The sequence below is a fragment of the Sinocyclocheilus rhinocerous genome, unplaced genomic scaffold (genome assembly GCF_001515625.1).
Source record: "Sinocyclocheilus rhinocerous isolate Xijiao unplaced genomic scaffold, SAMN03320098_v1.1 scaffold273, whole genome shotgun sequence".
Lineage (NCBI taxonomy): Eukaryota > Metazoa > Chordata > Actinopteri > Cypriniformes > Cyprinidae > Sinocyclocheilus > Sinocyclocheilus rhinocerous.
The window spans coordinates 1,725,053-1,751,643 of NW_015656360.1; the positions used below are offsets into that span (position 1 = coordinate 1,725,053).

Below are 26,591 nucleotides of genomic sequence, written 5' to 3' on the forward strand. Positions count from 1 at the left end.
AACTAATAATAATAAAAGAAAAAAAACAGAATGAGTGAGATTGGCCATGATAGAAAACACTCAGAGACAGAACAAAGAACAAGCAGAATGTTAATCAAGAGATGTTCAGAATGGAATAATAATGTACTGTATACTGCCTAGTGCCTACCAAAACAGTATTCAATGAGGAAATAGAATGTGATATTACACAAAAACAGTAGTACTCCTAAGAAATAAACATTGCTATTTTGTATTGTTAATTCAGTTATTTTAATCCAATTAATTTTTTTTTTTTTTGGTACTCTGATCAAATACTGCAAGAAGGAAATATTAAAAATCATGGTCAAAGCCAGGGTCAAAACCTGGTAGTTAGCACAAATAATAAATACCCATTGAAAAATACTAAATCAGCTATTCTATTTAAAATTGTATTTTGAAAATGTAGTTGAATAATTGAGTAACTGATAACAAACAAAGCAGAATCTCAGTAAATTAATCTGGTAAATGTATTTTATATACAGAATATGAATTAATATTTACATATTTACCATATTGTAATTGAAGATATGGGGCAGTTGTGGCCTAATGGTTAGAGAGTCGGACTTGTAACCCGAAGGTTGTGGGTTCAAGTCTCAAGTCCGGCAGGAGTTCTCGGTGGGGGAGTGAATAACTTGGATGGATTAAATGCAGAGCACAAATTCCAAGTATGGGTCACCATACATGGCCACTTCACTTTTTCACTTTATACTATAAACTCCATGAATGCAAATGATTTCACTTAATTAGCCTATATGTTGTAAAAAGCAAAGATGTCTAGAATGTGCATCTAATTCATGGAAATACTGAATAATAACCCCATTAAAATATCTATTACATTAAAAAACAATAACACTAGTAACAACATGCCACTCAGGGTCTAATTTTATTTTCATTTAAAAATGAAAACTATAATTTTACGCCACAAATCTAAAAATATTTTTGCCCACAAATCCCTCATTAACAGATAGACACAAAAAAATCTTTAATATTCAACATAATACAATGTCATAGATCACTATTTTCCAGAGACCCATTTTTGTGTCAAATTGAATCAGTTAACCTGACTAAATTTCACAAATGTTGATATTCAGATGAAATGACAAAATGAAAAATAGCATAGCCATTCATCAAAAGAGTTTTGAAATGAGATTGTGCCATATACTGTATGGTCAATAGAAAAGAAGAAAATAAGGTGGGATGGTCAGCTTGCTCCGAGGGGCATCTTACCCTTCTGTACTATTATTCTATATTAATAAAAAGGCCAAATATAATAAAGTTTGTGGTTGAAATTGCTAGCCACATTGGAAATTGAAGGTCTAGTCAAGTGCAATTCATTGTGGAATACCTTTGTGGTTTCGAGCACAGGATCTGTCATTGGCAATGCTAGGAGAAAATGAGAGTTATCAGATGTGAACGGTGCTTTTAAGTTCATACAGAATGATGGATTTAGCACAAGATTATAGCAGATTTAATAGTCGTGTGTGTGTGTGTGTGTGTGTGTGTGTCTGTGTGTCTGTGTGTCTGTGAGTGTGTGTGTGTAGAGGAGGTTAAATCTGACTTATTCTCCAATTAAATGATGTGACTTTAGCATCATCTCCAACGGCAGGGGTGAGAGAGGGGATTGAAGTGAGGAGAGGAAACAGAGGTAGAGATAGAAAAGGTCAGGGATGGATGAATTTAAAAATGTTTCTTTGAAAAGTCAGATTCCATCTCCAGGTCATGCATGTTATGAGCTGATTAGAAATCTGAGGAAGGCACAGCCAAGAGCAAAAGATTTCAGCCCTTGGCAACAGACAAGAGAATAGCAAATTATTCTCTTTTGTTACTTTACATGTACAAAAAGGGAAATAAGAAACAGTAAGAAGTCAGTTATAAAATGTACTCGGTTACTAACGTAACCTCGGTTCTCTGAGATACAAGAACGAATACTGCGTCGCTAAGACGCTATGGGGGAAAACTCCTTTTCTCCGATGACTGAAGCCTTTTTTAATAACTGCACGCCTATTGGTTCATGCAGTGAATTAAAAATCAAACCAATGGCTCGGCAGCGGAGCTCTGAAGCTCTGAGCTCAGCGGAGCGATGAAGCCCGCCAGAGCCAGCCAGAATGGGCGGGGCCATCTGGCTATATAAGCGGGCCTGTTGCCATAGGATCCTCAGGTTACTTCAACTGAAGCGACGACTGAGTCGTGCAGCTGCATAGCAGGGCTAGTTACGCAGTACTCAATCCTGTATCTCAGGGAACCGAGGTTACGTTAGTAACCAAGCACGTTCCCTATCGATACTTCACTCATACTGCGTTGTTAAGATGCTATGGGGAACCAGTACAATCCCGCCGTGTTATGCTAGAGGAATACTTGAACTCATACTTGAACTTGCCATACTTGAACTTGCCTTAATACACTCATACTTGAACTTGCCTTAAGCACCACAAGGGGCCCAGAGGGACCAAGTAATTTGCAGGGAATGCCCCGCATGAGGCAACAGAGGTCAGGCCAGCCATGAGTAATTGTTCCAAGAAAACCCTTACAGCCTCAGCACTCAGTGAGGGCCAAAAGCGCAAGAAAGGAGGCAAAGCCTAAGCACTGGTTTGCCCTAAGGCAAGAATGAGCCCATTACGCAGAATGGACCCAGGCCTGTAAGGACGGGACATCCAGATTACAGAGCCTGGCAAATGTGGACGGCAAGGCCCAGCCGGCTGCCGCACAGATTTCTGGAATGGACACACCGTTAGACCATTCCCAAGATGAGACCATACCTCTAGTCAAAAGGGCTCTTACTCCCATGGGGCAGTGTAGGCCCAAAGAGGAGTACGCTAGCGCAATAGCATCAACTATCCACCTGGAGAGTCTCTGCTTAGTGACCGGAAGCCCTTTGGTGCGGCCATTGAAGCATGTAAAGAGTTGTTCCGACTGCCTGATCAGGGCGGAATGCTCAAAATAAAACCTCAATGCCATGATGGGGCAGAAGTACATATCCGTCCCTTGGTTTCAGGATGACCTTAGAGTCGTTGGGCCCGAATTCAAGGCAGGAGGGGCTCACAGAAAGCGCCTGCAGATCTCCCATCTGCTTTACCGATGCTAACGCCAGTAGCAGAATGTTTTTTAGCGTCAGGGAACGAAGGTCAATGCATTGTAGCAGCTCAAAGGGAGGGCTCTTTAGAGCCCTCAGCACCGTGGACAGATCCCATGTAGGGACTGTGGAGGGGCGAGGCGAGTTGAGCCTCCTAGATCCCTTCTAAAGCGAACAATCAGGTTGTTCCTGCCCACTGATTGGCCGGCTATAGGAGCGTGATAGGCTGCTATGGCTGATGCATAGACCTTGAGCGTGGAAGGGGAATGGCCCTTGTCCAACAGCTCTTGCAAGAAGGACAATATCCAAGATATGTCACAGGAAGCTGGACCTTCGCGGGTCGTGCACCAGGTGGAGAAGACCGACCATTTAAGGGCGTAGAGGCGTCTCGTAGATGGTGCTCTAGCCTGAGAGATTGTATTTAATATGCTCTCGGTGAGGTCCGCAGGCTCCCATCGAGAGGCCAGAGGTGCAGAACCCACAGCTCGGGCTGGGTTGGATTGGTTCGGGAGGCGGGTCGCCTTGTGGGGACTTGACACTCGAGTTAAGTGGAAGAGGAAACTTGCTCTTCTTTCGAGAATGTTGTTGTTTTTTTCTCACTATAACAGTGACCGGTTGTGTGGGCGCTTTTTGAACAGGCCAAGTATTCACAATGGAGTTCACAACAAACACATTGCCGTCGGCACCCAGAACTAAACGGGGTGCTTGGAGGCATAACAGAGGCCGTTTGGGGGCGCTAGACTCAATGCTTCTCGTAGCGAGAGCAGTCAGCCCCCGTGGGCGCGGCTCAGATACGTCTAGAATCTGAAGCTGTCAGTGATAATAATCATTAGTGACAGCATTCACCTTCAATCAGCCTAAAAAGATCAAAACCGCTCATTAGAAGAGGGATACTGATGATCTTTATGTGTAAACACACCGGCAGATTAAAGGTGCTGCGCATTTTCTCAAATCCGCTCGTAGCGGACGAGGGGAGGGTCGAGCCGCAAGCGCAGCAGAGCAGGACACACGCTCTTGTAGTGAGAGCGGTCTGTCTCAGTGAGCGCAGCCTCAGCATAGGCGTGACCCAGGCAAGCAGCGCACTCTAACTCTAAGCTGTCAGCGATATGAATCATTGGTAACAGCATTGTACTCAGATTCGCCCAGAAGGATTGAGTCGCTTGAAGAAGCGAGAGGCGCTGATCCTCACGTGTAAAAAACACTGGCAGATCAAAAAGCTGCGTGGAGAGTGACGCACACGGGAGCTGTGCCGGCGTGAAAATCACTCAGGCCTGATCGCTCAAACCCGCGCGTTCACTGTTTCTTTCTCCGAGGTAACTGGGAGGGGAGAAACGTGAGAGCAGGGGTGGACTCATGCTTTCATAGTGAAAGCAGCCTGTCTCAGTGAGCGCAGCCTTCGCTACGCACATACAAATGCAAAGCTGTCAGTGACAGCATTCCATTCCGATCGCCTAGAAGGATTGCACCGCTTGATGGAACAAGGGGCGCTGATCCTCGCGTGTAAAATACACTGGCAGATCAAGTGAGGCATGCGGGATGTGTGCTGGCGTAAAATCACTCAAGCCCGGTCGCTCAAACAGCGAATTCGCCATTTCTTCCTCCGAGGTAACTGGGACGAGAGAAACATGAGAGCGGGAGGGATCAGCAAGCGAAGCAGGAACAGACTGAGGCTTTTGAGTCAAAGCAGCCTGTCTGAGTGCAGCCTCTGTGCCGCACACACAATGTGAAACTGTCAGTGATAGAGAGGTGACAGCGTTCTGCTCCGATCCGCCTAGGAGGATAGAGCCACTCGATGTAGTGAGGGGCGCTGATCCTCACGTATAAAACACACTGGCGGATCAAGGTGCAGTGGGGAGAGTGGGCACGTGGACTCTGTGCCGGTGTGCGATCGCTCAAACCCGGTTGCTCAGCCCCGTGGCTCCGCTGTTTCTCTCTCCGAGCTTTGCTGAGTGAGGAGAAACGAGAGAGCGGGGCTGCCTTCATTGAAGAAGGCGGGGCGCGAGTGGAGAAGGGTGAGACTCATGCTCTCAGTGAGAACATTCCGTCTCAGTGAGCGTGCAGTCTCTGTGTGGGGGCTGCCCAGACAGGCGACGCACTCATTACTCCTCTGCATCGTGCAACTTATATAGCCAGATGGCCCCGTCCATTCTGGTGGGCTCTGGCGGGCTTCATCGCCATAGGCTCGTGCAGCTCTGCTGCCTAACCATTGGTTCGTTTTTAAAACACTGCACGAACCAATGGCCGTGCAGTTTCACTGCGTGAATGAAAAGGCTTCAGTTATATATATATTCATTTGATTCCATAAGGATACTTTAGGTTTGGTTCCAAACTATGATTGGCATTCCAATTGCAATCCTGTACACATTACTTAGGATGCTTTGACTAGCGAGGCACAGACTCACTTCACTGAAACATTGAGTCTTAGAGTCTCTTTATCATTCACTGAAAGCTAAATGTCAGCATGTTTATTGAAGATAAATACTTTTACAGAAAAATGTTTCACCTGTCAATCAATCAGTCTTTTGTTTTTCAGTAAGTTTCTCTAGAATGTTAGAAAACACTTTGACAATATGATCCTTGCGGTTTATCAGATTCGTAGTGGTGGCTTTCATCAGAATGCTTGCAGTATCTTTCTAAAGGTAATCAAAAGTGCCACACGTAATATTTTTCTAAGCCGTCAAGAGTTGACAGTAGCGATTTAAAAGTGTTCTGACAAGGCCAAAAGTTGAATTATACTTTAATCAGTGTGTGTGTGTGTTTGTATGTGTGTGTATGTGAAGACATTGAAAAGACCCTCTGTGTGCAGAAAAGGATAAGACGACCTCATGTTCTTTACATTGTCAGTTGTTCTACAAGGAATGTCATACATAGAACCCAGGAATGCTGCCTGCAGAAAGAATTTACATATATTCTCCCTTTTTTCACTGTACCTTTTCCCGTCTCTCCTCATTTCCTTTTTCTCTTTTCTTTTTCCTCTCTTCTATACCCTTTCATGCTTTCCGTAGCTGCTCTGTCAGCTGTTGAAGGCACAAACTGCATCTGCAGGAGCCCCTGTAACATGACTCGATACAACAAAGAGCTTTCCATGGTTTGCCGAACCATTGGTTCGATTTTTATTTCACTGCATGAACCAATGGCCGTGCAGTTACACTACGTTATTAAAAAATGCTTCAGTCATCGGAGAAAATAAGTTTTCCCCCATAGCATCTTAGCGACGCAGTACGAGTGAAGTATTGATAGGGAACAAATTTTATTCTAGCCAAAAAAAAAATCCCAGATTGCCATTTTTTTATAGAGAAAATAAGGCTATTATGATTGTAACAATAGTATAAAATGCCCCTGTTGGACATCAAAAGGAACTGTTCAGCTGCAAGACAGTTGATGGAAATCACAGTTCCAATGCAATAAGTGGGAGTGTGATAAAGACCCAGTTGGACTATCAGAGAAGTACATCACGTGAGTACGCACCTCACATACATGTTAAAAGTCACTTTCCCCTCAAATACATCAAAACAGCTTTGAATTCAGCATTCAAAAGGTCTCTGAAGTATTTTTTAATGTATGTTGCAACTTTTTCACCACTTTCCAAACTTTTTAATTGTTGTCCTTGTAATACCTTTCACAGGTTTTAACTTTACCTCATTACTGCCACCAATTTGTAAAATTACCAGTTAATGTTCCACCTTATATCAAGATCACAGAGATATGGAGCTTGTTATTGATCACAAGCCTGCGCTTTTCTAGCAGGGATGAGCTGTGGTGTTATTAGGCTTGAGAAAAATTCTGAAATTAAGAACCGACTTAATTTTATTCACAAGATTTAATTAAATTGGACATGAACCACAGGTTAAATTGAAATGACGGGAAGAGGAATTTAATGAATTGCAGCTCAAGGTCACAAAACAATTTAGTAAGACCAATAATTCAAAAATAGTTAAACATTTGAATGTTTATTGTTTTGAGAAGTCTTTAAATCTCACAAAGGCTGCAAAAGTTTGATGAAAAATACAATGAAATCAGTATTATTTTGAGGTGTGTGTGTGTGTGTGTGTGTGTGTGTATGATTTTTTTACTGCCACTTTTGATCAATTAAATGAATACTTAAAAAGTATTCATTTCTTATTTTAAAAAAAAACAGCTTCTGAACAGTGTGTGTGTGTGTGTGTGTATGTGTGTGCAGTACTTAAAAAATCATGTAATGCTTCTGGAAAGTGCAATTGTGACTGTTTATTGATCATTCATAATGAAAAGTACAAGTTAAAATTATAAACTACACCTAAACAATTGGGTTGCTTTTGAATTGTATTCTATTTTAATTTACATACTAAATTCTAATTTAAAATGAACATATATAATTGCTCAAGTACAAATTTAGGAAATTAATTATAATGGAATTGACATTGCTGTTCCACTACGAATGAAGCACAACCCTGGTTGTAACACTGTACATGACGAAATGGACACTGGAATGTGGAAGAAAGCTTTGCTTGTGTCAAAGAAACTGCCCCTGTGTGTTATTGTCCTACTTGAGGTGCGTTTGAAATGGACATGCTTCTCTACAATAAAAGGAACATTAGTACACCAGGACATTTGATGTGGCTCTTCAGACATGTTTATTTCTCCTCTAGACATTTAGCTGACAAGTTGAGACTACTTTTGCTTTGTGTCAAGAAGATTCAGGGAGTTGTTCTTCAATATAGTGACAGATATCACATCCTCTCCATTCATTAGTTCATCGTCATAGCTATAAGCTTGTGATTGATGTGTCTGAGACGTGGAGCTATTGGGAATACTGACTCTCTCATTCTCACTCTCTCTCTCACACATGCACACACACACACACACACACACACAGAAATGTTGCTCAAGCGCCGAGTCAATTAAATCAGCATAAAACAGACAGCATATCATCACTCTGGTGTCCCACTAGAAAGATAAGCTTCTCTAGACTGCTTAATTTTATGATAATAGAGAAAAAATCTTGTTTACTTTAACTCCTCTACACATGCACGCAAATTATCGGTCATGCCAAGATCAATCATCTCTGCAGCATAATAGAGGCGTAATGAATGGTTGCGATAATGCTAGTGTAATTGTTGTCAGGGTTTGGAGGTTAGCCCTCTTGCAGTTTACCAACTAACATCTAATAACAGTTAATTTGCCTTTGGCCCAGTCTTGAGACTGCTGTCAGAAAGGTGTTTGTGCGTGTCTGTTTGTGTCAAAAAGCAAAAGACTGTATCCTACTGTAAAACTGTATCTCTTTTATGTTAGGGTAGATGTCAACTAGTGCAGAAGTAATCTATTCAGTACCACCAAAAACACTAGAATAACTAGGTCTAACCGCAGTGGTACTGATATATTATCAGTACCATGACATTATAAGCAGCCATGACATTCTGTTGGTCATTTGGTTGTTATTTCTGTTGTATCACACTCGGTAGCGCCACCTACAGTGAAATCTCATTGGTTTAAAATCCTGCTCCAATTAGCTTAATATTAAACATCAAAAATCTCCTACTTGACTGTGTCAGCCAACATAACTGTTTCTGGTGTGAACAAATGAATTACTTCTTGCAGCAAACTTGTTTTCTGGTTTTGCCATGAATGAAAATGTAACTTCAAAACATCACTCTTTGTGTTCTGTTGATGCAGGGACAATATCCTAGTTCTGGATGTGTTTTTTGAGGCTCTGAATTATGAGACCATAGAGCAGAAGAAAGCATACGAGGTGGCGGGTCTACTAGGTATCACAGCACACTGTATTATGAATACTGTGTCTTTCATCTTTTCTCTCTTTCGCTGTTCCTCTAAATCATAAATATATTTATGTTGCAGGTGATATTGGTGGTCAGATGGGTTTGTTTATCGGTGCAAGTATCCTGACCATACTGGAGCTATTTGATTATGCATATGAGGTATGTCAGCATCTAAACACAGGGTCCAAAATGAACTGCGAAGTAAATTGAGAAAATATACATAAAATTAATCAATAATTTTTGCAGTTATTTAACATAATTCTCTATTACATTAAAATTACATTAAATGACATTACACTATTACATTAAACAACAATTTATATATATATATATATATATATATTTACATATTTGTCATCATCACAATTATTTACCTGCTTTTTCTTGGATGTGCTTTTTCTTGAATCACAAAATTGCAGCATCTACCATTCAAAAGTTTGGGGTCAGTGAGATTTTATGTTAATTTTATTTATACTTATATTCAGCATTAAATTAATCAAAAGTGAGACTAAAGACATTTATAATGTTGCAGAAGATTTCTATTTCAAGTAAATGTTGTTATAGTTCATCAAAGAATCATAAACAATCAAATGTATCACAGTTTCCATGAAATTATTAAGCAGCACAATTGTTTTCAACATTTATAATAATAAGAAATGTTTCTTGTACAGCAAATCAGCATTAGAAGGATTTCTGAAGGTGACGCTGAAGACTGGAGTAATGACTGCTGAAAATGCAGCTTTGCATCACAGGAATAAGTTGCATCTAAAAATATATTCAAATAGAAAATAGTTATTTTTATTTTATGTGTTTTGAGCAATTAAATGCAGCTTTGGTGAGCATAAGATACTTCTTTCATAAACATTTAAAAAATCTTAGCGACCCCAATCTTTTGAATGGTGGTGTACAAAATGAGTTTGCATCAGTCTGTCAAAAAATGTGATATGTGCCCTTTGTGATTTGTTTCCCCCCAAATATTTTTTTATCTTGCTTTATTATTGCAAGACATATTCTGAATTTGGGATTAACATTCTTACCAGTTACCAGCCATTGGAAAGTATATATATATATATATACACTCGCCAAAGCCAGTTTTTACATGCATTTGGCATTTGTCGAGTGTTAATTCTGGAAACTGTCTGACATACAAAGGAAACACTCTGTTCAGTGTCCAGACTCAGAGGCACAGGAGACACTATACACACTGTAATAAACACATTCAGACATGATAAATGCAAATGTATTCAGAGAAACACACACACAGAGAGAGAGAGATTCCCCTAGACACAGTGATGGCTGTTGAAAACTTCACTCTGTCTCTAGTGTAGAATGAATGACACTCTGATGGAGAGTTTCATCATAATGAGCCTTCATTAATTCTGCATTGCTGCTGGTCTCTTTGCTCTATGGACAGCAGCCAGCGCAAGCCCTTACACCTCTCATACCCTCGGGGACACACAAACACACACACACACACACTCATTTTGCATTCTGTCCTGTCCTGTTTTAATGGATTTTTGATGCAAGATCGCTTTAAATGGACAGACTTCATCTTAAAAATTATTTTCTGAAACTTAAGCCTCTCTGGTTTTTAAGCCTTTTGGCAGCTGTTAACAAAGCACATAAAAACAAATGAAACACTAAAGCATTTAGCTTCATTGGAAATGCATGCCCAACTATACATGCCCAATGAGATTTTAGCTTTAAAATATGGTCATCTTAAGAACTGACCTATTAGCCAGCAGTTTTAAAAATTTAACATTTTAAAATTCTCAAGACTCAATCATGTCCACGGGGCATGTTAAGCCTTCTCTGGTCCAGGGCAAAGGCACCTCTCCTAAGTGTGTGATATTATGAATCATACTAGAGCTCATGCATATTGATTAGGTCAGCCTCTCATTTCTTGGTAACCTCCTAGTGCAACCCAGTAATGTGACCTAAGTAATATTCATGAGCTAGGCCTTTACCATATTAGGATCAGACTTGCCCAAAGGTTTTCACATGACCAAAAAGTTATACCAATAAAACCACAGCAAACTCAACAATGATAAACAAGCTGCTCACAGAAGTGTGATAGTGGTCATAGTGAATACCATAGTGAGTCCTTGAATGGATTTTTGTGATTTTTTTCACACAAAAATGAAAATTCTGTCATTTTTGACTATCCCTTTTAAGTATGAACAACAATCAAATTCGAGATTGCATCTAAATCTACTACACTCTTAAAAATAAAAATTCCAAAAGGTGGTTTTCACAGCAGTGCCATAGAAGAACCATGTTTGGTTCCCCAAAGAACCTTTTGTGGTGTTGTGATTTATAAATAGATGCCACTAGATAGGTCAATAAAGAATCTTTATTTTTAAGAGTATACAATCACTATAACAACCACATAAACAGTCAAGCAAAGATCTCAATCAGTTCTTACCACTATCAAACAGGCTTTGACATCCACCGCTGCCAATGATTTTCAATGGAAAGTAGTAAAGCCTGCTTTAAAAGTTGCTAAATGATGTCATACGCTAATTAGCATATTCATCTGCTGGTCTCTTTGCTCTATGGACAGCAGCCAGCGCAAGCCCTTACACCTCTCATACCCTCGGGGACACACAAACACACACACACTCATTTTGCATTCTGTCCTGTCCTGTTTTAATGGATTTTTGATGCAAGATCTCTTTAAATGGACAGACTTCATCTTAAAAATTATTTTCTGAAACTTAAGCCTCTCTGGTTTTTAAGCCTTTTGGCAGCTGTTAACAAAGCACATAAAAACAAATGAAACACTAAAGCATTTAGCTTCATTGGAAATGCATGCCCAACTATACATGCCCAATGAGATTTTAGCTTTAAAATATGGTCATCTTAAGAACTGACCTATTAGCCAGCAGTTTTAAAAATTTAACATTTTAAAATTCTCAAGACTCAATCATGTCCACGGGGCATGTTAAGCCTTCTCTGGTCCAGGGCAAAGGCACCTCTCCTAAGTGTGTGATATTATGAATCATACTAGAGCTCATGCATATTGATTAGGTCAGCCTCTCATTTCTTGGTAACCTCCTAGTGCAACCCAGTAATGTGACCTAAGTAATATTCATGAGCTAGGCCTTTACCATATTAGGATCAGACTTGCCCAAAGGTTTTCACATGACCAAAAAGTTATACCAATAAAACCACAGCAAACTCAACAATGATAAACAAGCTGCTCACAGAAGTGTGATAGTGGTCATAGTGAATACCATAGTGAGTCCTTGAATGGATTTTTGTGATTTTTTTCACACAAAAATGAAAATTCTGTCATTTTTGACTATCCCTTTTAAGTATGAACAACAATCAAATTCGAGATTGCATCTAAATCTACTACACTCTTAAAAATAAAAATTCCAAAAGGTGGTTTTCACAGCAGTGCCATAGAAGAACCATGTTTGGTTTCCCAAAGAACCTTTTGTGGTGTTGTGATTTATAAATAGATGCCACTAGATAGGTCAATAAAGAATCTTTATTTTTAAGAGTATACAATCACTATAACAACCACATAAACAGTCAAGCAAAGATCTCAATCAGTTCTTACCACTATCAAACAGGCTTTGACATCCACCGCTGCCAATGATTTTCAATGGAAAGTAGTAAAGCCTGCTTTAAAAGTTGCTAAATGATGTCATACGCTAATTAGCATATTCATGACACTATTGCATTTGTATTCTGCCTTCTGTCAACCTTTTACATTTTGCCTTTCTACTACTCTCTAAGCTCACATACTGTATTTTAATACAGCCAAATTCCCAATAAAACTGTTTTCATTTATATGTTTTTCTGTTTCTGTTGTCAGACAACAGGATGAATATGAAATAGTGACTGAAAAATGGCCCATTAAGACTACATATCCAGCTCTCCCTTCCAACCTGTTAATCTGCACTAAAATCCTGATTTATAATCGAGACGTCATGAAAATCAAATGCACATAAAGACAATGGATATGCTGTTTTTCAGCTATATTTACAATTTTAAATTATCACTCAGATTAGAAGCAACAGAATATATCTACAGTATATCAGCAGACGCAGAGAGAAAACCAGTACCGATGAGTTTGTCCAAGAAGTCATTCGATTTGTTTCTAGCTGCTTTTTTGGGGGGGAAAAATCCCTAAAGGGGTCTGAAAAGTCACAAAATCTAGCAGCTAAGCTGGCAACACTGTTGACATCAACATCAAGAAGTTTTGATTTATTAAAGTTCTCAGGCTGTTTAATAGCTCCAACTTTAAAAAAAAAAAATTCAATTCCTGTGGCATTTGAGACAGGTGAAGCTGAGATCATTTGTTCATTTGTTCAGAGCCTTTTTTTTTTAAAGGGGTCATATGATGCGATTTCAAGTTTTCCTTTCTCTTTGGAGTGTTACAAGCTGATTGTGCATAGATAAGATCCCTGAAGTTGCAAAGACTAAAGTCTCAAAACCAAAGAGATATTCTTTATCAAAGTTAAGACTCTGCCACGCCCCCCTAAAACGGCTCATTCTAACACGCCCCCACATATCTACATCACCATGTGGAAATATTTGCATAATGCGCCCAAATGATCACGCAAAGAAAGAAGGCGTGGTTTCAGGAACAGGCAGAGCTACAAAGCTGTTCTGAGGACAGCAGTTTGAGACCTGATTTGGCAGTGAATGAGATGGTGGTTTGTGATGTGTGCTGGCAGGTGGTGAAGGAGAGACTGCTGGACCTGCTGAACAGAGAGGAGGAGGAAGAGAGTCATGGAGAGGATGTGGTAAAAAATAACTGCCTGCTAAGTTTTAAATCATTTACTTAGATATCACAAACCCAGTGCGTGGAATGACTGTGTTGTGCCTCAAGCGCGCAGTTTTAAGAACATTTGTGTTTTTTCTCAGAGTACCTGTGATCCGGTGGTAAACCACTCGGAATCGATTAGCCACACGGTCAGTGTTCCCCTCCAGACCACCCTGGGCACTCTAGAGGAGATTGCCTGCTGAGCACCGTAACCCCTCCACACCAACAGGGGGAGCCGGGCCACTCCACTCCAATGGGTGAAGGACAGATTAAAACGGGGGGAAAAGTCTCTATTGCTTTTTCTCAACATGTCATCATTTGGCACAAACATGAGAACTAGAAGCCAAGGAGCTTCTAGAGGAACATGAGGACCCCAAAGTTTCTCACAAACACCATCTGTTTGTTCTGGACTCATGAAGGAAAGCAGAAGCTTGTGGACCTGTCGGGACAGTCACTTGTAAAAATAAGACAAACATGAAAACACGAACATGTGAGGAACTGCAGATGCGCACAGCCTCTCTCTTTCTCTCTCTGCCCAGACGCCATTTTGAAATCTACTGCCAAAACACTGTAAACTATTAACAGAGAAAATGTTGTGAAACTGTTCTAACTGTGCATGTGTCAGTTTCATGCGTTACAATACGGTTTTCTCGAACCTGTCATCCTCTCTCACGTGTGGAGAACATTTTGTCTTCTTGTGCTGTTTGTTTGCTATGTGTTTCTGCATCTCAGTTGGTTTCTTGATGTATCAGAGATGCATCATAAAACTGAGAGCCCCTTTCTTCTATCCTTTTTATTTTTCTATCCTTCATAGAAAAGTCGAATGGGTCACGGTACAATGGCAGCCATTATGAGCCCATTGTGGCTGCAAATGGCTCTTCTACATGCTTTCTGGATCCCATTTGAAAAATAAGAACAAAGAGAGTACAGAAAATAAGTGTTTTTGTCGCTTTCTGCATTAGAATATAGTGATACAACTAGCGGTTTTCATTTTGTTACATGTGAGAGCGGTGTTAATTTGTCATTTAATGCTGATATTAGAAAGCTGATACATTAGCACTTTTCAGAGATTTTTTTGACAGCAATCATAATTCCGCTTTCCCAACTATTGTAAGTGGGATATTTTCAAACATATAAAGGATTTAGAGGAGTTCATGGTGGTTTATTATGTGAGCTGTCGCTCTACTGTTGTCTATGTCTCATCTCCTCATTTTAGAGCTCTTCATCTATGCTGGGGTTAATTAATGCTGTAATTGTCATATGTTAGCTGATATTTACTATGTTCCCACATTGCTCTTTGATGATGGATTATAGACAAAAATGTGTGATTCTGTTCTTTTCTGCTCTCAAACTAAATGTGAGGTTCTCGTATCACTATACATCAGTATGAATGAAACCTCAATTGACCCAATCATTCTTCAACATGTACAGTGTTTCAGCCAAAATTCATTAACTGAGGGCAAATCATTTGTGCAGAATGTGCTTAGGCTGAAAATAATGAAAGGAGGGTCAGTTCTGGGTGATGAGAGTGAGCTTGGTTGCATTTCTCAATTTAACTCCCTTCAATATTCAGTTTAAGAATATTGACCGGCACAAAATTCAGTCACAACATGAAAAGCAAGAATCAGAGCTTGTGTGTTAAAACTGTAGGTGACACTTTTAAACAAACTGTTCTGGGACACAAAAAAGGCCGCTGGCAGACAAGTAACACCAGAAATTTGTTGAGAAGTCCTCGAATCTACATATAAATGAAGGTATTTAATCTGGTTTAATAAGCCCAGGCTTTCACACATGACCTAGGGCCCCCTTGACCAATCAGATTTGAGCTTAGAGGCAGTATGCGAATATCTGTCATAAATATCCATGCTCAGAGATTTTTCTTAGAGGATTATTAGTAGTTATTATTTTCATGCCCCCTTCTGGAGCAACAGTATTAAGAGGCGTGATTTGCGCCTATATCATAATGCAAAATTTATCAAACAAAAACATTAAGAGCGGAAACATTATAATTTGGCCACAAGGAATAGAACAATGAATGTGTGCTATGGGTTGTTTGTGGCATGTGAGAGAGCCATGTGATTGTGTTAATACAGACACATGTTGCTTAATGTGTTATATTTTATTCTATAAATATAGTAGGTAAAAAAAAAGCAAATATCCAGTCTGAACAATTTTCTGATTTGCAAAGTATCTGTGACTGAATGTAAATGTTTTTAGTTGTTTTATTTGCAATTCAATTTGCTAATCAAATGTAATGGGCTGTAGAGGATGAATGTCTTATCCTTATTTGCCCTAAAATGTGATGATTTCTTCTAAATATGTCAAAGATAAAGCTGTAAACCTCAGAGGGTTTCAAGCACATGCAAAGAAAAAAAATAGCCAAACATGTACACACTACAAATGCAGAAACCCACAGCATCTGTCCATACTTACACAACAGTAAACTAAGAAGTTACTCATAATGTTAAACAGTAAATTTAGTAAACTCTTTCTTGCCATGCGGACAAACACCAAAGGGGTGTCACGTCACCTTTGCTATTTTCTCATTAGGAGAAACCTGAGGGGTTGATGGTTTCTAACTCCAATGTATAATTGCTTCAGTACCTCAGACCTTGAAAACAATAAAGGCTAAATGGATTACAGCACCTGTGTCTTTGCCCCTGTCTGTCTGTCTGTCTATCTATCTATCTACACATATATATATATATATATATATATATATTCTTTTTGTTCATCATAAGGCTATTTCAGGACCACTTTCGCAGCGATATCCACTGTTTCTAATCTAATTTGATTGAAATGTTTTTTCTTTTATACTTGCTGTCCCTTTATCATTTCTGGTTACTCGAGTACACTGTTGCTTTTTTATGCCTGTGTGCGTGAGCGCAGGCGAAGGCTACGCATGTCTGCCTAGGTTGTCAGCAGGGGTGTGAAGTAACGAATTACAAATACTCACGTTACAGTAATTAAGTAGTTTTTTATCAGTAATTGTACTTTTTTGAGTAGTTTAAAAATGGTGTACTTTTACTTGAGTACATTTTAAGTGATGTATCGGTACTTTTACTCCGCTATTTTCCTCTGTTTAAATTCATTTTTATAAACAGAGATACACATAAACAAACATCACGAAGAACAAAAGAGCTGTCTTTGAGCTCTGAGTGCAGGGGCTCTGCTATGCCATTTACTTCTAAGAAAAACAAGCTAGCAGCTATAATCAGCTTAATTGTTACAGCTACATACGTTGTGCAGAAGTTAGTCACAAGGCTTTCACGTTGCATAAGATGTTGCTGTTCATTGTCATCATTGCCAAATTTATTGTTTAAAAAAAGAAAGGTTTGTTTACTGATTTATGAATGCAAATGTTACCTTGCTGTCGTGATTGTGGTCCCAGGGTTTTTTTTTATTTTTATGTATTAGCGTCAAATGTGGGTAAGATTAGGTATGATGAGACAAACAAATGGAGAAATACAATTTTGACAGCATGTGATTATTCGTGCCTCTATGCAGTAAAGAAGAAACAGAGAAGCGAAGATGCAAGAAACTCAATTTCATTTAACAAAAACAAATTCATTTTTATAAACAGAGATACACATAAACAAACATCACGAAGAACAAAAGAGCTGTCTTTGAGCTCTGAGTGCAGGGGCTCTGCTATGCCATTTACTTCTAAGAAAAACAACCTACCAGCTTTAATCAGCTTAATTGTTCTGCAGATGAATGCTGCTAAAGTAAACAGTCTCTCTGAGAGCGGCTCGGAAGAGAGGGGCGGGGTCAGCAGAGCTCATTAACATTTAAAGGAAAATGCTACAAATCTGCATGCTCTGAAAAGAGCTGTTTTTGACAGGGTAAAAAAATGTGTTTTTTACACTACCATTGAGAAATTTTAACCAAACTATGTTACAGACTTTTCATTAAGACCCTAAAGAATCATATCAATTTGTGGAAAATGGACATCCTATGACCCCTTTAAGTGAAAAGGTAAAAATAGACCCTTGGGGTAAGATGCCATATCTTCATTTAAAAAATGGGCAATTGAATATGTATCAGAATGATACATATTCATATATATTATATATATATATATATACACATACATATTCAAGTATATATTCATATTTTTATTTAAGTCATGGAATAAATTTACTCTCTTTTACTGGGATTCTGCCTTGACTGTCATCAGTTATTAAATTATTCTATTTTATTGAAATGGTCAAAACTATTTTAAATAGAATAGATGATTTAGTATTTTATATTAATGACACTTTAATATATAAATATCCCCACTGCAGAGTAGAAAAGGATATTATGAAATGATTGACTAAATATGTCGAAACTGTTTGTTTTCTTTAACTGCAGTTTTATTGTAGTGATTTCCCACAATGAATCAGACGAATGTGTTTTCACACACAAACTTTATGGTACTTTAAGATTTCAGGTGTGAGGCTGACAGGACATTCCCAGTAAAATTTTGTTTAAGCTCGCATTTAGTCACATAATTGATGTCCAGTTTCAAACTGCTTATCTGGTAGAAAGTGTTTTCATTGTCATCTATGTCAGGTTTTAGCTGTATGTTGGACCCATCAGACCCTTCCATCACAAAAGTAATCAGAAATTCTGAAAGAGTGATTTTGCACGTTATTTCCCCACCCAAATACTAGGATATGTTTTGTAAATCATAGGAAGCAGTTATGTTGAGGGCAAGTCATATGTAATCACTTGTCGCCCTTGTTTACTGCCTCTGAGAGGCTGCTGGTTAATTGAAAGGTGTATACCCTGATGATAAGGGCGCTGCACTGTGAAAACAACCCGGCCTGGGGAAATCAATGCCATTTCATACAGTTGCCCAACAGCTCTAACGAGGAACGTGGCATTGGTGTCAGCCATTTGGACCTGCAATGCTCCTTTCTCCCCGCTGACAAATAATAATCTCAGCATCAGGCATTCACAGCAATGAAATTAGTTTATAATAATGAAACAGAATGTGTTGCCATGGAAAATGGTGAGCCATGGCTTTCATTGTTTTTATTGGTCACATTAATGCAAACTTCTGCAAAATTTTGTGGGCAAAGTAATCCATTGTCCTTTATATTTGAATTTGCATGTTAAAAGTTCAACAAAAATGGGGAAATTTTCACATGATTTGTCCCTCACACAAATTCACGATCACATGGATTTCCGTTGAGCCGTGGAATTTCAACTATACAAAGGTAAATGGGCAAAAAAGTCCACGTCTAGCTATTGCAGTGTAGCAATGTATGAAGCACAGCACAAGTCGCTTTCAAACCAAGCAGATTTATGTTGATCAAGGACCAACTTGAAGTTGTTGCAAAATTTGCGTTGGGAAATTTTTCATCCTCGTAAGACTGGATTTTGCCAAACAACGGTAAATGTGTCAGACTCCACCCCTTAAGTGTCAGTAACTGTCAGGAGGTTGTTTGCATTTTCCAACTGAGATACAAGTTGGTTTGATTATATCTGGTAGACTAATCAACTGCACACAGATGCTGTAGAGTTTAACTTGTAATTACCCATACAAATCTTTCAGATGGACAGCGAAATTCTCATCCATCTATATACTTGTTATTATTGTGCTATATTTCAGTATGAGTGGTGCATGATTGAACATGCCAGCCAGGCATGTCATGTTGGCTCTGTCATGTTGACAATCTGTCTGGAACATTTAATGCATCAAATCTGTGATTTATTCATTATCATTCTTTAGGAATTTGATGACATAAATCCAATCTGTAGAAGAAAATACGGTGTCTGTATAAGCCCCCTGAGGCTAAACAACAAGTATATGCAGGCAGAAGATGTCCTGCAAGAGGTAATTTATCTAAATCCTTAAAAGATGACGCAAAGCTTTTATTTTCCTTCTCATCTAACATGTATAGAATACTAATTTCAGCTAAGAGTGTTCGCAAATTACCCTCTAACTATTCAGCACACATTTCCAGTATGATATGTGATATATAGCCAATAAGTAATTTATAAGAAAACAGTATGTGTAGCTAGAAGGTGTTATTTGTGTAGGAATAGCAACTGCAGGGTCTTTTTTTAGCCTTTTTAAAGTCTTTTTAGCTCGGGTGTGATTACCATTCAATCAATCAAAGTCCTCAGGAAATCAAACGTAATAATGATTGTATTAATTTGCTTCCAGTTTTGTTCAATTTCACATCCAGAGGTTTTGTCATAGGAGAATTAGAGATTGTCTGCAGGTCAGTAGGCCCTGCAATGAACTGGCCATGTCACCCTGCCTTTGGCCAAAGATGCTGAGATAGCTTCCCTGCAAAGTAAACCTACATGGATGGATGTTTTGTCATTTTTCAGTAGTAAGAACACTAATGAAATCACCCATCATGCGCCCTCTTCTGTTTTTGCAAGGTATTGCATGTGGACGCAATCCACCAACAAAATTAAACGGGTCATATGATGCGATTTCAAGTTTTCCTTTCTCTTTGGAGTGTTACAAGCTGAAATGCATAAACAGATGACTACTAGCAGAATCTGATGGTTTATTTATTAAAAGAATAATCACACATGCTTTATCATAAATTTTCGTTTTGATGAGCCAAACAGAATTCATGCCAAAGAAGACTAAGTTTGTTTGTGAAACTAGCTATCCTCAGCCTCATAGTTCACTTCGCATAAGTCTTGATTGATTTTTGCAGATATTCAGTTGGTTTCGAGTTATGAAGTAGAAAATAAGGTAAATCTGCATCATAACTGCAAAAAAGTTTGTTGTCAGGAAAGAAACTGTACAAAAATTACACCTTTAGGGGTACAACAGCTTGTCAGCAGGGGAGTATCCTCAAAGATACACTCGTTGTGCCTGTAGTACATGTTAAGGTACTAATGTACCCTTCAGGCCACAATGACAAGCTGTCGCACCCCTAAAGGTACAAATTTTGCAAATTTTTTGTTTTTACAGTACAGTATACTCATTAATTTTTTAGCAAGTTATAATGCCAGCAGTGCTGTTTTCATCATGGCATGTCTGACGTAACAGGCATAACAGGCAGATAATCAAGCCTCAGGATGCTTGTAGAACATTTTAAATTACTGCTATGTAATGAAAATCCTTACACAACCCTGTGGAGTCTGAACAGCAAAGCAAAACTGCAAAGGCCGAGTGCAGATGACACAAAAAGATGTTCTAATGACAAAATTATGGAAGTTTGTATCTGCCACTGGATAAAAATATTAAAAAGGTCATTTTGACTTTCTATCTCACAATTCAGATTTTTTTCTCTTGCAATTCTGAATGTATATCTCACTGTTCTTTTTTCTTACAATTCTGGGATTTTTATCTTGCAATTCTTTTATATCTATCATTTATATGGTTTTTTTTCCCCCACCATTGAATAAAAAATAAAAAAGGTAATTGCGACTTTTGATCTCACAATTCCGACTTTTTTCTACAGAATCACCAGTTTAGAGTTGTGAGATAAAATGTCAAAATTACCTTTTTTATATTATGGTGGAAACAGGCATTGAGTATCGGTTGCTGTCATGACATTTGGTGAACATAAATAAAGGTAGGCCATGATAACGCCGAACAGGCTGTTTGGTAAAAGTTATTAATGTTGGCCTTCAGCAGCGTTATTAGCAATGCCCCTAATGATACACAACACAATGCAGTGTAAATCACCATGTTGTCAGACGCATGCTACAGAAAAGACTCGAATAAACCGGTTAATGAGAATATTGTTTCCTCCCAGAGATGAAAAGTTTTACATTTTCAGTATAGTAATATCACACTGTATGTGTATTGTTTGCTTCAGCTTCGTTTTTCAGCTTCTTCTAAAAATGTTGTGTTTATGATATTAAGATTCTGTGCCAGTAATAGAAATCCGCGCCTCTGCCAAGACCTCCATACTAATGAGATCAATTGCCACCCATTTTAATGTTTTTTTCTTCTTCTTCCCATCCGTCTTATAGGGCAAGCAAAATGTTCCAGAACTTAATTGCTCGAGAGGGAGAATGAGACTGAGACGGGATTACTTCAAAGGATCTTTCTGCCACCAAACAAATACCGGTTCTTCCCACACAATCAAACAAATGTCAATTAGCAAGCATCACATCCCCTCCTTCTCAGTCCACTTAGAAGGATGGAACTCTATCACACAAATATGCCACTACTCAGAGACCTGTGAAATAAAGCTGGTGAAAGATAGCTGAGCTTTCACTGAGTCCAGGCCTTCTGTCTATTTTCCAATTAAAGACCATGATCTACTAATGAATAAGCAAGTCTGACACTAAGAGGTCTCAGCCAGTGGGTTGTTTGATTGGACGCTTGACTTTCCTTGATGGAATAAACAAAGGATGACTCCACTGAGGGAATGTGTTGTTTAGCTGTTTTCTTCAGCTTTTCACGACTTCCAGGTTGAATTTGGCAGAGTTAGGACCACGTTTGATTGATGCGTATACCTTTTTGCTTGCATATTAGGCAAAATGATTCGTCTGTGTTGTGGACATCTCATATTTGACAAATCTAACATTGTTTATTGCAGTTCTGTTTTAGGACAGCAGCTGGCAAACTGTCATAAATGCAATCTAACATGAAACAGAAAAAAAAAAAACAATAGCCTGTAGAGTTTGGAAATGGGATAAACACAGTCTCTGGTTCGATTGCCCACGGCAAAGAATATATTCATAATGTTAATGTGCAATAGAGTGGCTGACAGAATAATCTGAAAAAAAAAAAAAAACCTGCAGTACTGCTTACTGTCATTTAAATCTGAATGCAACAGACAGATGTATAATAAGAGGCAGCGTTTGTCAACATTTGCGCACATTCAAGACAGGCAACTTTTTGATAGGTTTTGATATTTACTTGCAATCAGTACATGACATACAATTGAACATGAATTTACACCGAAGAACTGCAGCGACAGATTTCAGTTCAGATTTCAAGGTGAGGTAGGATCAAGAGTATTTGTATGATATGTTGGGAAATGGTAGAACGTTCTAGAGAGATGTGAAATGTGAAAGTTAAATGGCAAAAGATGCATGAGTTCATGATGCAGATGTAACATATGCACTCTGAACTGTCACATAGACCTTTACAACCAGAGTCTAGTTTGAGATAAGGGACCTGGGTGCTACACCCAACGAGCCTAGACTCCAGGAAGCTTAGTTACATATTTACATAGATATTGTGAAGCTCAAGGGCTTTGGCATGGTATTTCGTTACCCTCCATATGAAGACAATCCTTGAGAAGAAAAGCTTGGTGCATTGAGACAGTTGTTGGCACAGCAGGAGTTTAATATTTTCCTGTGAAAACATTGATCAGTCGTGCTCTTCAAAAAGAACTTGATTTCTGTGATTACATTAGACAACAAAGTCTGACAAGCAACACTAGATGAAATTAAAACTTCAAATGATCTCAAACTGAAGTTACGGTTGCTAAATGAGCATGGGTGCGCGTGGGAACGGCTTGATGTGCATTGTTGAAAAATGTACAGACCAACCTGCAAATTTCCCACTGCTCTGGCCAGATGTGCAATTCAGGAAGAACAATGTTGTTGCTATGGTAACCACATTCCACAGCCAATTAATACCAAAGGTCAATGCCTTTCTGATAATATAATCTGATACTGGAAGTATTGCTTTAGTGAACAGTCTATTGAAAGTACAAATAACCTGAAAGAAAGCCACATAGTATCAAACAAACTAACTTCATGAAATAACAAGCAAATTAATAAATAACTAATATCATTCAAATATAAATTAGATCATTCATGCCAATATATAAGTGCTTATGTACCTGCTTGTCTCAGCCTGGAAACAAAATCTGTAATAAGACAGACACCTTTGATGGCCTTCAAGTCTTTTTTTAGTCTTATTTTTTATGCCTCCTCTTAAAGATGGTGGACCACTCAAAGAAACCAGGTCCAGGTGGGTGAATGCAGTCCGACTGGAAGAAAAGCCATCAGTGGAAATGTAGGTCAACAGTCTGAAATGAAGCTGAGGTCCTAGGCTTTGACCCAGCTCACAGGAACCCAGAAGGTCTCCCGCTCCAGTCTCTCCAGGATGCTACGTAGTTCTGCGCAGGCACTGGCAGTGTCCTCCTTAATCAGGACCCGATCCACTTGGTGACCGTACTGTTGATCTATCTGCTGTGCCGACAGACGCATTTCCTGCAGATCCTCCTCCTGAAAGATGAGGAGATGAGAGAGTGTAGTGCATGAATATTTATAGTGAGAATGAAATGAAAGAGATATCAGTAAATGTGTGCAAAAATATATAGTAATCAAGCTACAAATACTGTATCTGTAGATTCTGATCAATTTTGCAAGTGAGACAAACCTTATGCTAAATTTTTAAAGCCAGACAGACTGCAATTTTATTCCAATTATTATTAAATGACACAATTTCGAGGCTGATTTTTTGAGAGGCTGAAAGAATTGTCGTTGATCAGTGCCACAGGGTTTCTTGAGAGCTGACTGATGTAAACCTGTGATCAGACTCACTGTTATTCGTGCATGTTCACCTCCTCCTGGTGAAGTAGCACTGCGGCGTCTGCGACTCTCTGGGATTCTTGGTTTTACGAAAATGACATAAGGCTTAAATTCGGCTGTCCGTAGGGCCTTCAGAGCCTGTAGCAGGACAAACAACAGAACCAGTAATGTGGAGGGGTAAATGAAAATATCTATCTACACTACTGTTCAAAATTTGGGGTAAGAAATAAATTCTCTTATTTAGCAACGACACATTAAATCAATGATCAAAAGTCATAGTAATGACATTTATAATGTAAAAAAAAAAAAAAATTATATTTTAAATAAATGCTGTTGTTTTGAACTTTCTATTCATCAAATAATCCTAAAAAAAAAAAGTATCTCAGTTTCCACAAAAATATTAAGCAACACATAGTTATCAATATTCTCAACAATGATAATAAGAAATGCTTCTTGAGCACCAATTCAGCATATTAGCATGATCTATCTATCATTCTATCTGAGTCTTTCATAACCTTTTCTTTTTTATGAGGTTTGGCATTAAAAACATTTAAAATATAATCTGTATGTTATAACATATAATATAACTAGTTTTAACCAAGTTGCAATGAACTTTAGAAGACCATGTACATAATCATATAATAAATAAACGATGTCTGTATGCCCTGATAAACTTTAAATTCAGTTTAAGCCAGTAGCAGTAAAATCTCACATTAAAAATGTATGAGAGCAAGTGTTAGGCAAATTGCCTCTCATGACCATAACAAGGATTCTTGCCATTGGGGGTAAAGTACTGCATCTGGTCTTGCACAACTAATATTCTTGTTGCAATAGGCAAGTAGCTCCACCTGAAGGTGAAACTTGTCAGTACATATCAGCATTGGAGAACGACTTCCTTTTGGCTATCTATTGTAAGTGATGCATAAAAATCGCAAATAAAACCAAAACAAAAAGTACAAATGTACAACACATGCTTTTGTGCATAATTGAAAATAATATTTTGCTGTTTTTATTTAAATTATAAATGATAGTGTTTACAGTAATTCTTGAATCAACACCCAGGGCAAAATCTGCAGTAATTTACCTCAGGCTGAACATCTACTAGACACATTTTGTTCTTGGCTTGAACGGAGCGGATGGCCTCTATACTGGTCCCATACAGATTCTCCTTATACTCTCCATACTCTATAAATCTACATACAGACAGTTCAAGTCAGGGTATGACAATTAGACAATATATTGGATAGGTAAAACTTGTAGTACAAGAAACGCAGTACAAGAGGACCACACCCCAGCGGAACTCACTTGTTATTCTCTGCATCTGCATCAAACGCCTGCTTAGTCACAAAGTGGTACTCCACTCCCTCCTTCTCATGGCTCTTTTTGGGCCGTGTGGTGTCTGTAATGGAGAACAGATAGCCAAAAATGTCAAGTGGTTTGAAGGGATCCTTATGCACTACCAAACCTGTATGACCTCTATGTGTGAAACACAAAAAGGAGAAATTCCAAAGACTGTTTTCCATGCAATTATAATAGGGACTGAAGCTTCAAAAGGGATACAAAATGACTATAAAAATAAAAGAAAGTTGGTGCATATGTGCTTTTGCATCCTTTATTAAGCTTGACAGCCCCAGTCCTATCTCACTTTCATTTTATATATTAAAAAAAAAATGGTCATATGTACATATTAGAAATTCACATTTTGTGTCATATGAGTTGGGAAGAACATGAAGGTGAGTAAACAATGACAATTTTTGGTGACTTTAAAATTCACAGATCATTTCTAACGTCTGAAACACTGGAAAGTTTCAATGTTCATGGTTTGACCCTTGTGTGTGTGTGATTCCGCTAGTGTATTTATCAGAAAGCTCTTTTTATCTTGCTTAGAAAATGAGGCAAGACCTACGGGGCACAGCCACAGCGTAGCGATGGGGATTTTCTGCTATCACTTTTTGCTTCAGCTCATTGATACGTGCTCCCAGAGAACCTGTGTAAAGATAGGCAGCAAGTTAAAATGATTGCATATATAGTAGCTTATTTACTTAAAGTGAAGTGTACAAGAAAAAAAAAGTACTTCAGCAAATGACTGAGATTGCAGATATATTCTGAAGCTGAACCATTATTGCCACTAGAGGTCAGTGTATCATCATAGTGTGGGATACAACGAACCGGGTTGGCAAACATCTTAGATCTGGTATAGGCAGGGGCGGATATAGTGAATTGGGGGCCCCAAGCAAAATATAGGAATGGGGCCCTATACATTTGCACACATTTTCCTAGATCAACCTTGAGGTTCCATTTTGTTGTTTTCAGCGTAAGCCTGTATCCAAAGGCTGTCTAATTCTAAACTTTAAAATACATTTATTTTTAGTTGTTTTAACTACAAATTTAAATAAAACTGAAAAAATAATGAAAAGGCAATTATAAATTTACACACCTAAAATACATATATCAAGAGCATGCTCACAGATGAGAACAAAACAGCGCTGGATGAAGTGGATTA

At 38.5% G+C, this 26,591-nt stretch overlaps 2 protein-coding genes across 4 annotated transcripts in view; one reads left to right on the forward strand and one right to left on the reverse strand.

The window, feature by feature from the left end:
• Positions 1-16,229, forward strand: part of LOC107720021 (acid-sensing ion channel 2) — a 364,486-nt gene extending 348,257 nt beyond the window's left edge. Inside the window, exons 6-11 of the mRNA XM_016527596.1 lie at positions 6,094-6,255; positions 6,520-6,544; positions 8,741-8,832; positions 8,924-9,003; positions 13,536-13,604; positions 13,726-16,229. Of these exons, the coding sequence (XP_016383082.1) occupies positions 6,094-6,255; positions 6,520-6,544; positions 8,741-8,832; positions 8,924-9,003; positions 13,536-13,604; positions 13,726-13,827 (530 nt within the window). The 3' untranslated portion in view covers positions 13,828-16,229. The remainder of the gene's footprint in view (positions 1-6,093; positions 6,256-6,519; positions 6,545-8,740; positions 8,833-8,923; positions 9,004-13,535; positions 13,605-13,725) is intronic.
• A 6,318-nt stretch (positions 16,230-22,547) lies between these two features.
• Positions 22,548-26,591, reverse strand: part of LOC107720025 (MAGUK p55 subfamily member 3-like) — a 23,544-nt gene continuing 19,500 nt past the window's right edge. For all 3 annotated transcript variants that reach the window (XM_016527599.1, XM_016527598.1, XM_016527597.1), the window contains 5 exons: positions 25,995-26,075; positions 25,394-25,487; positions 25,173-25,281; positions 24,101-24,226; positions 22,548-23,782 (listed from right to left, as the gene is read on the reverse strand). In XM_016527599.1, coding sequence (XP_016383085.1) covers positions 23,603-23,782; positions 24,101-24,226; positions 25,173-25,281; positions 25,394-25,487; positions 25,995-26,075 — 590 coding nt within the window. In that variant the 3' untranslated portion in view covers positions 22,548-23,602. The remainder of the gene's footprint in view (positions 23,783-24,100; positions 24,227-25,172; positions 25,282-25,393; positions 25,488-25,994; positions 26,076-26,591) is intronic.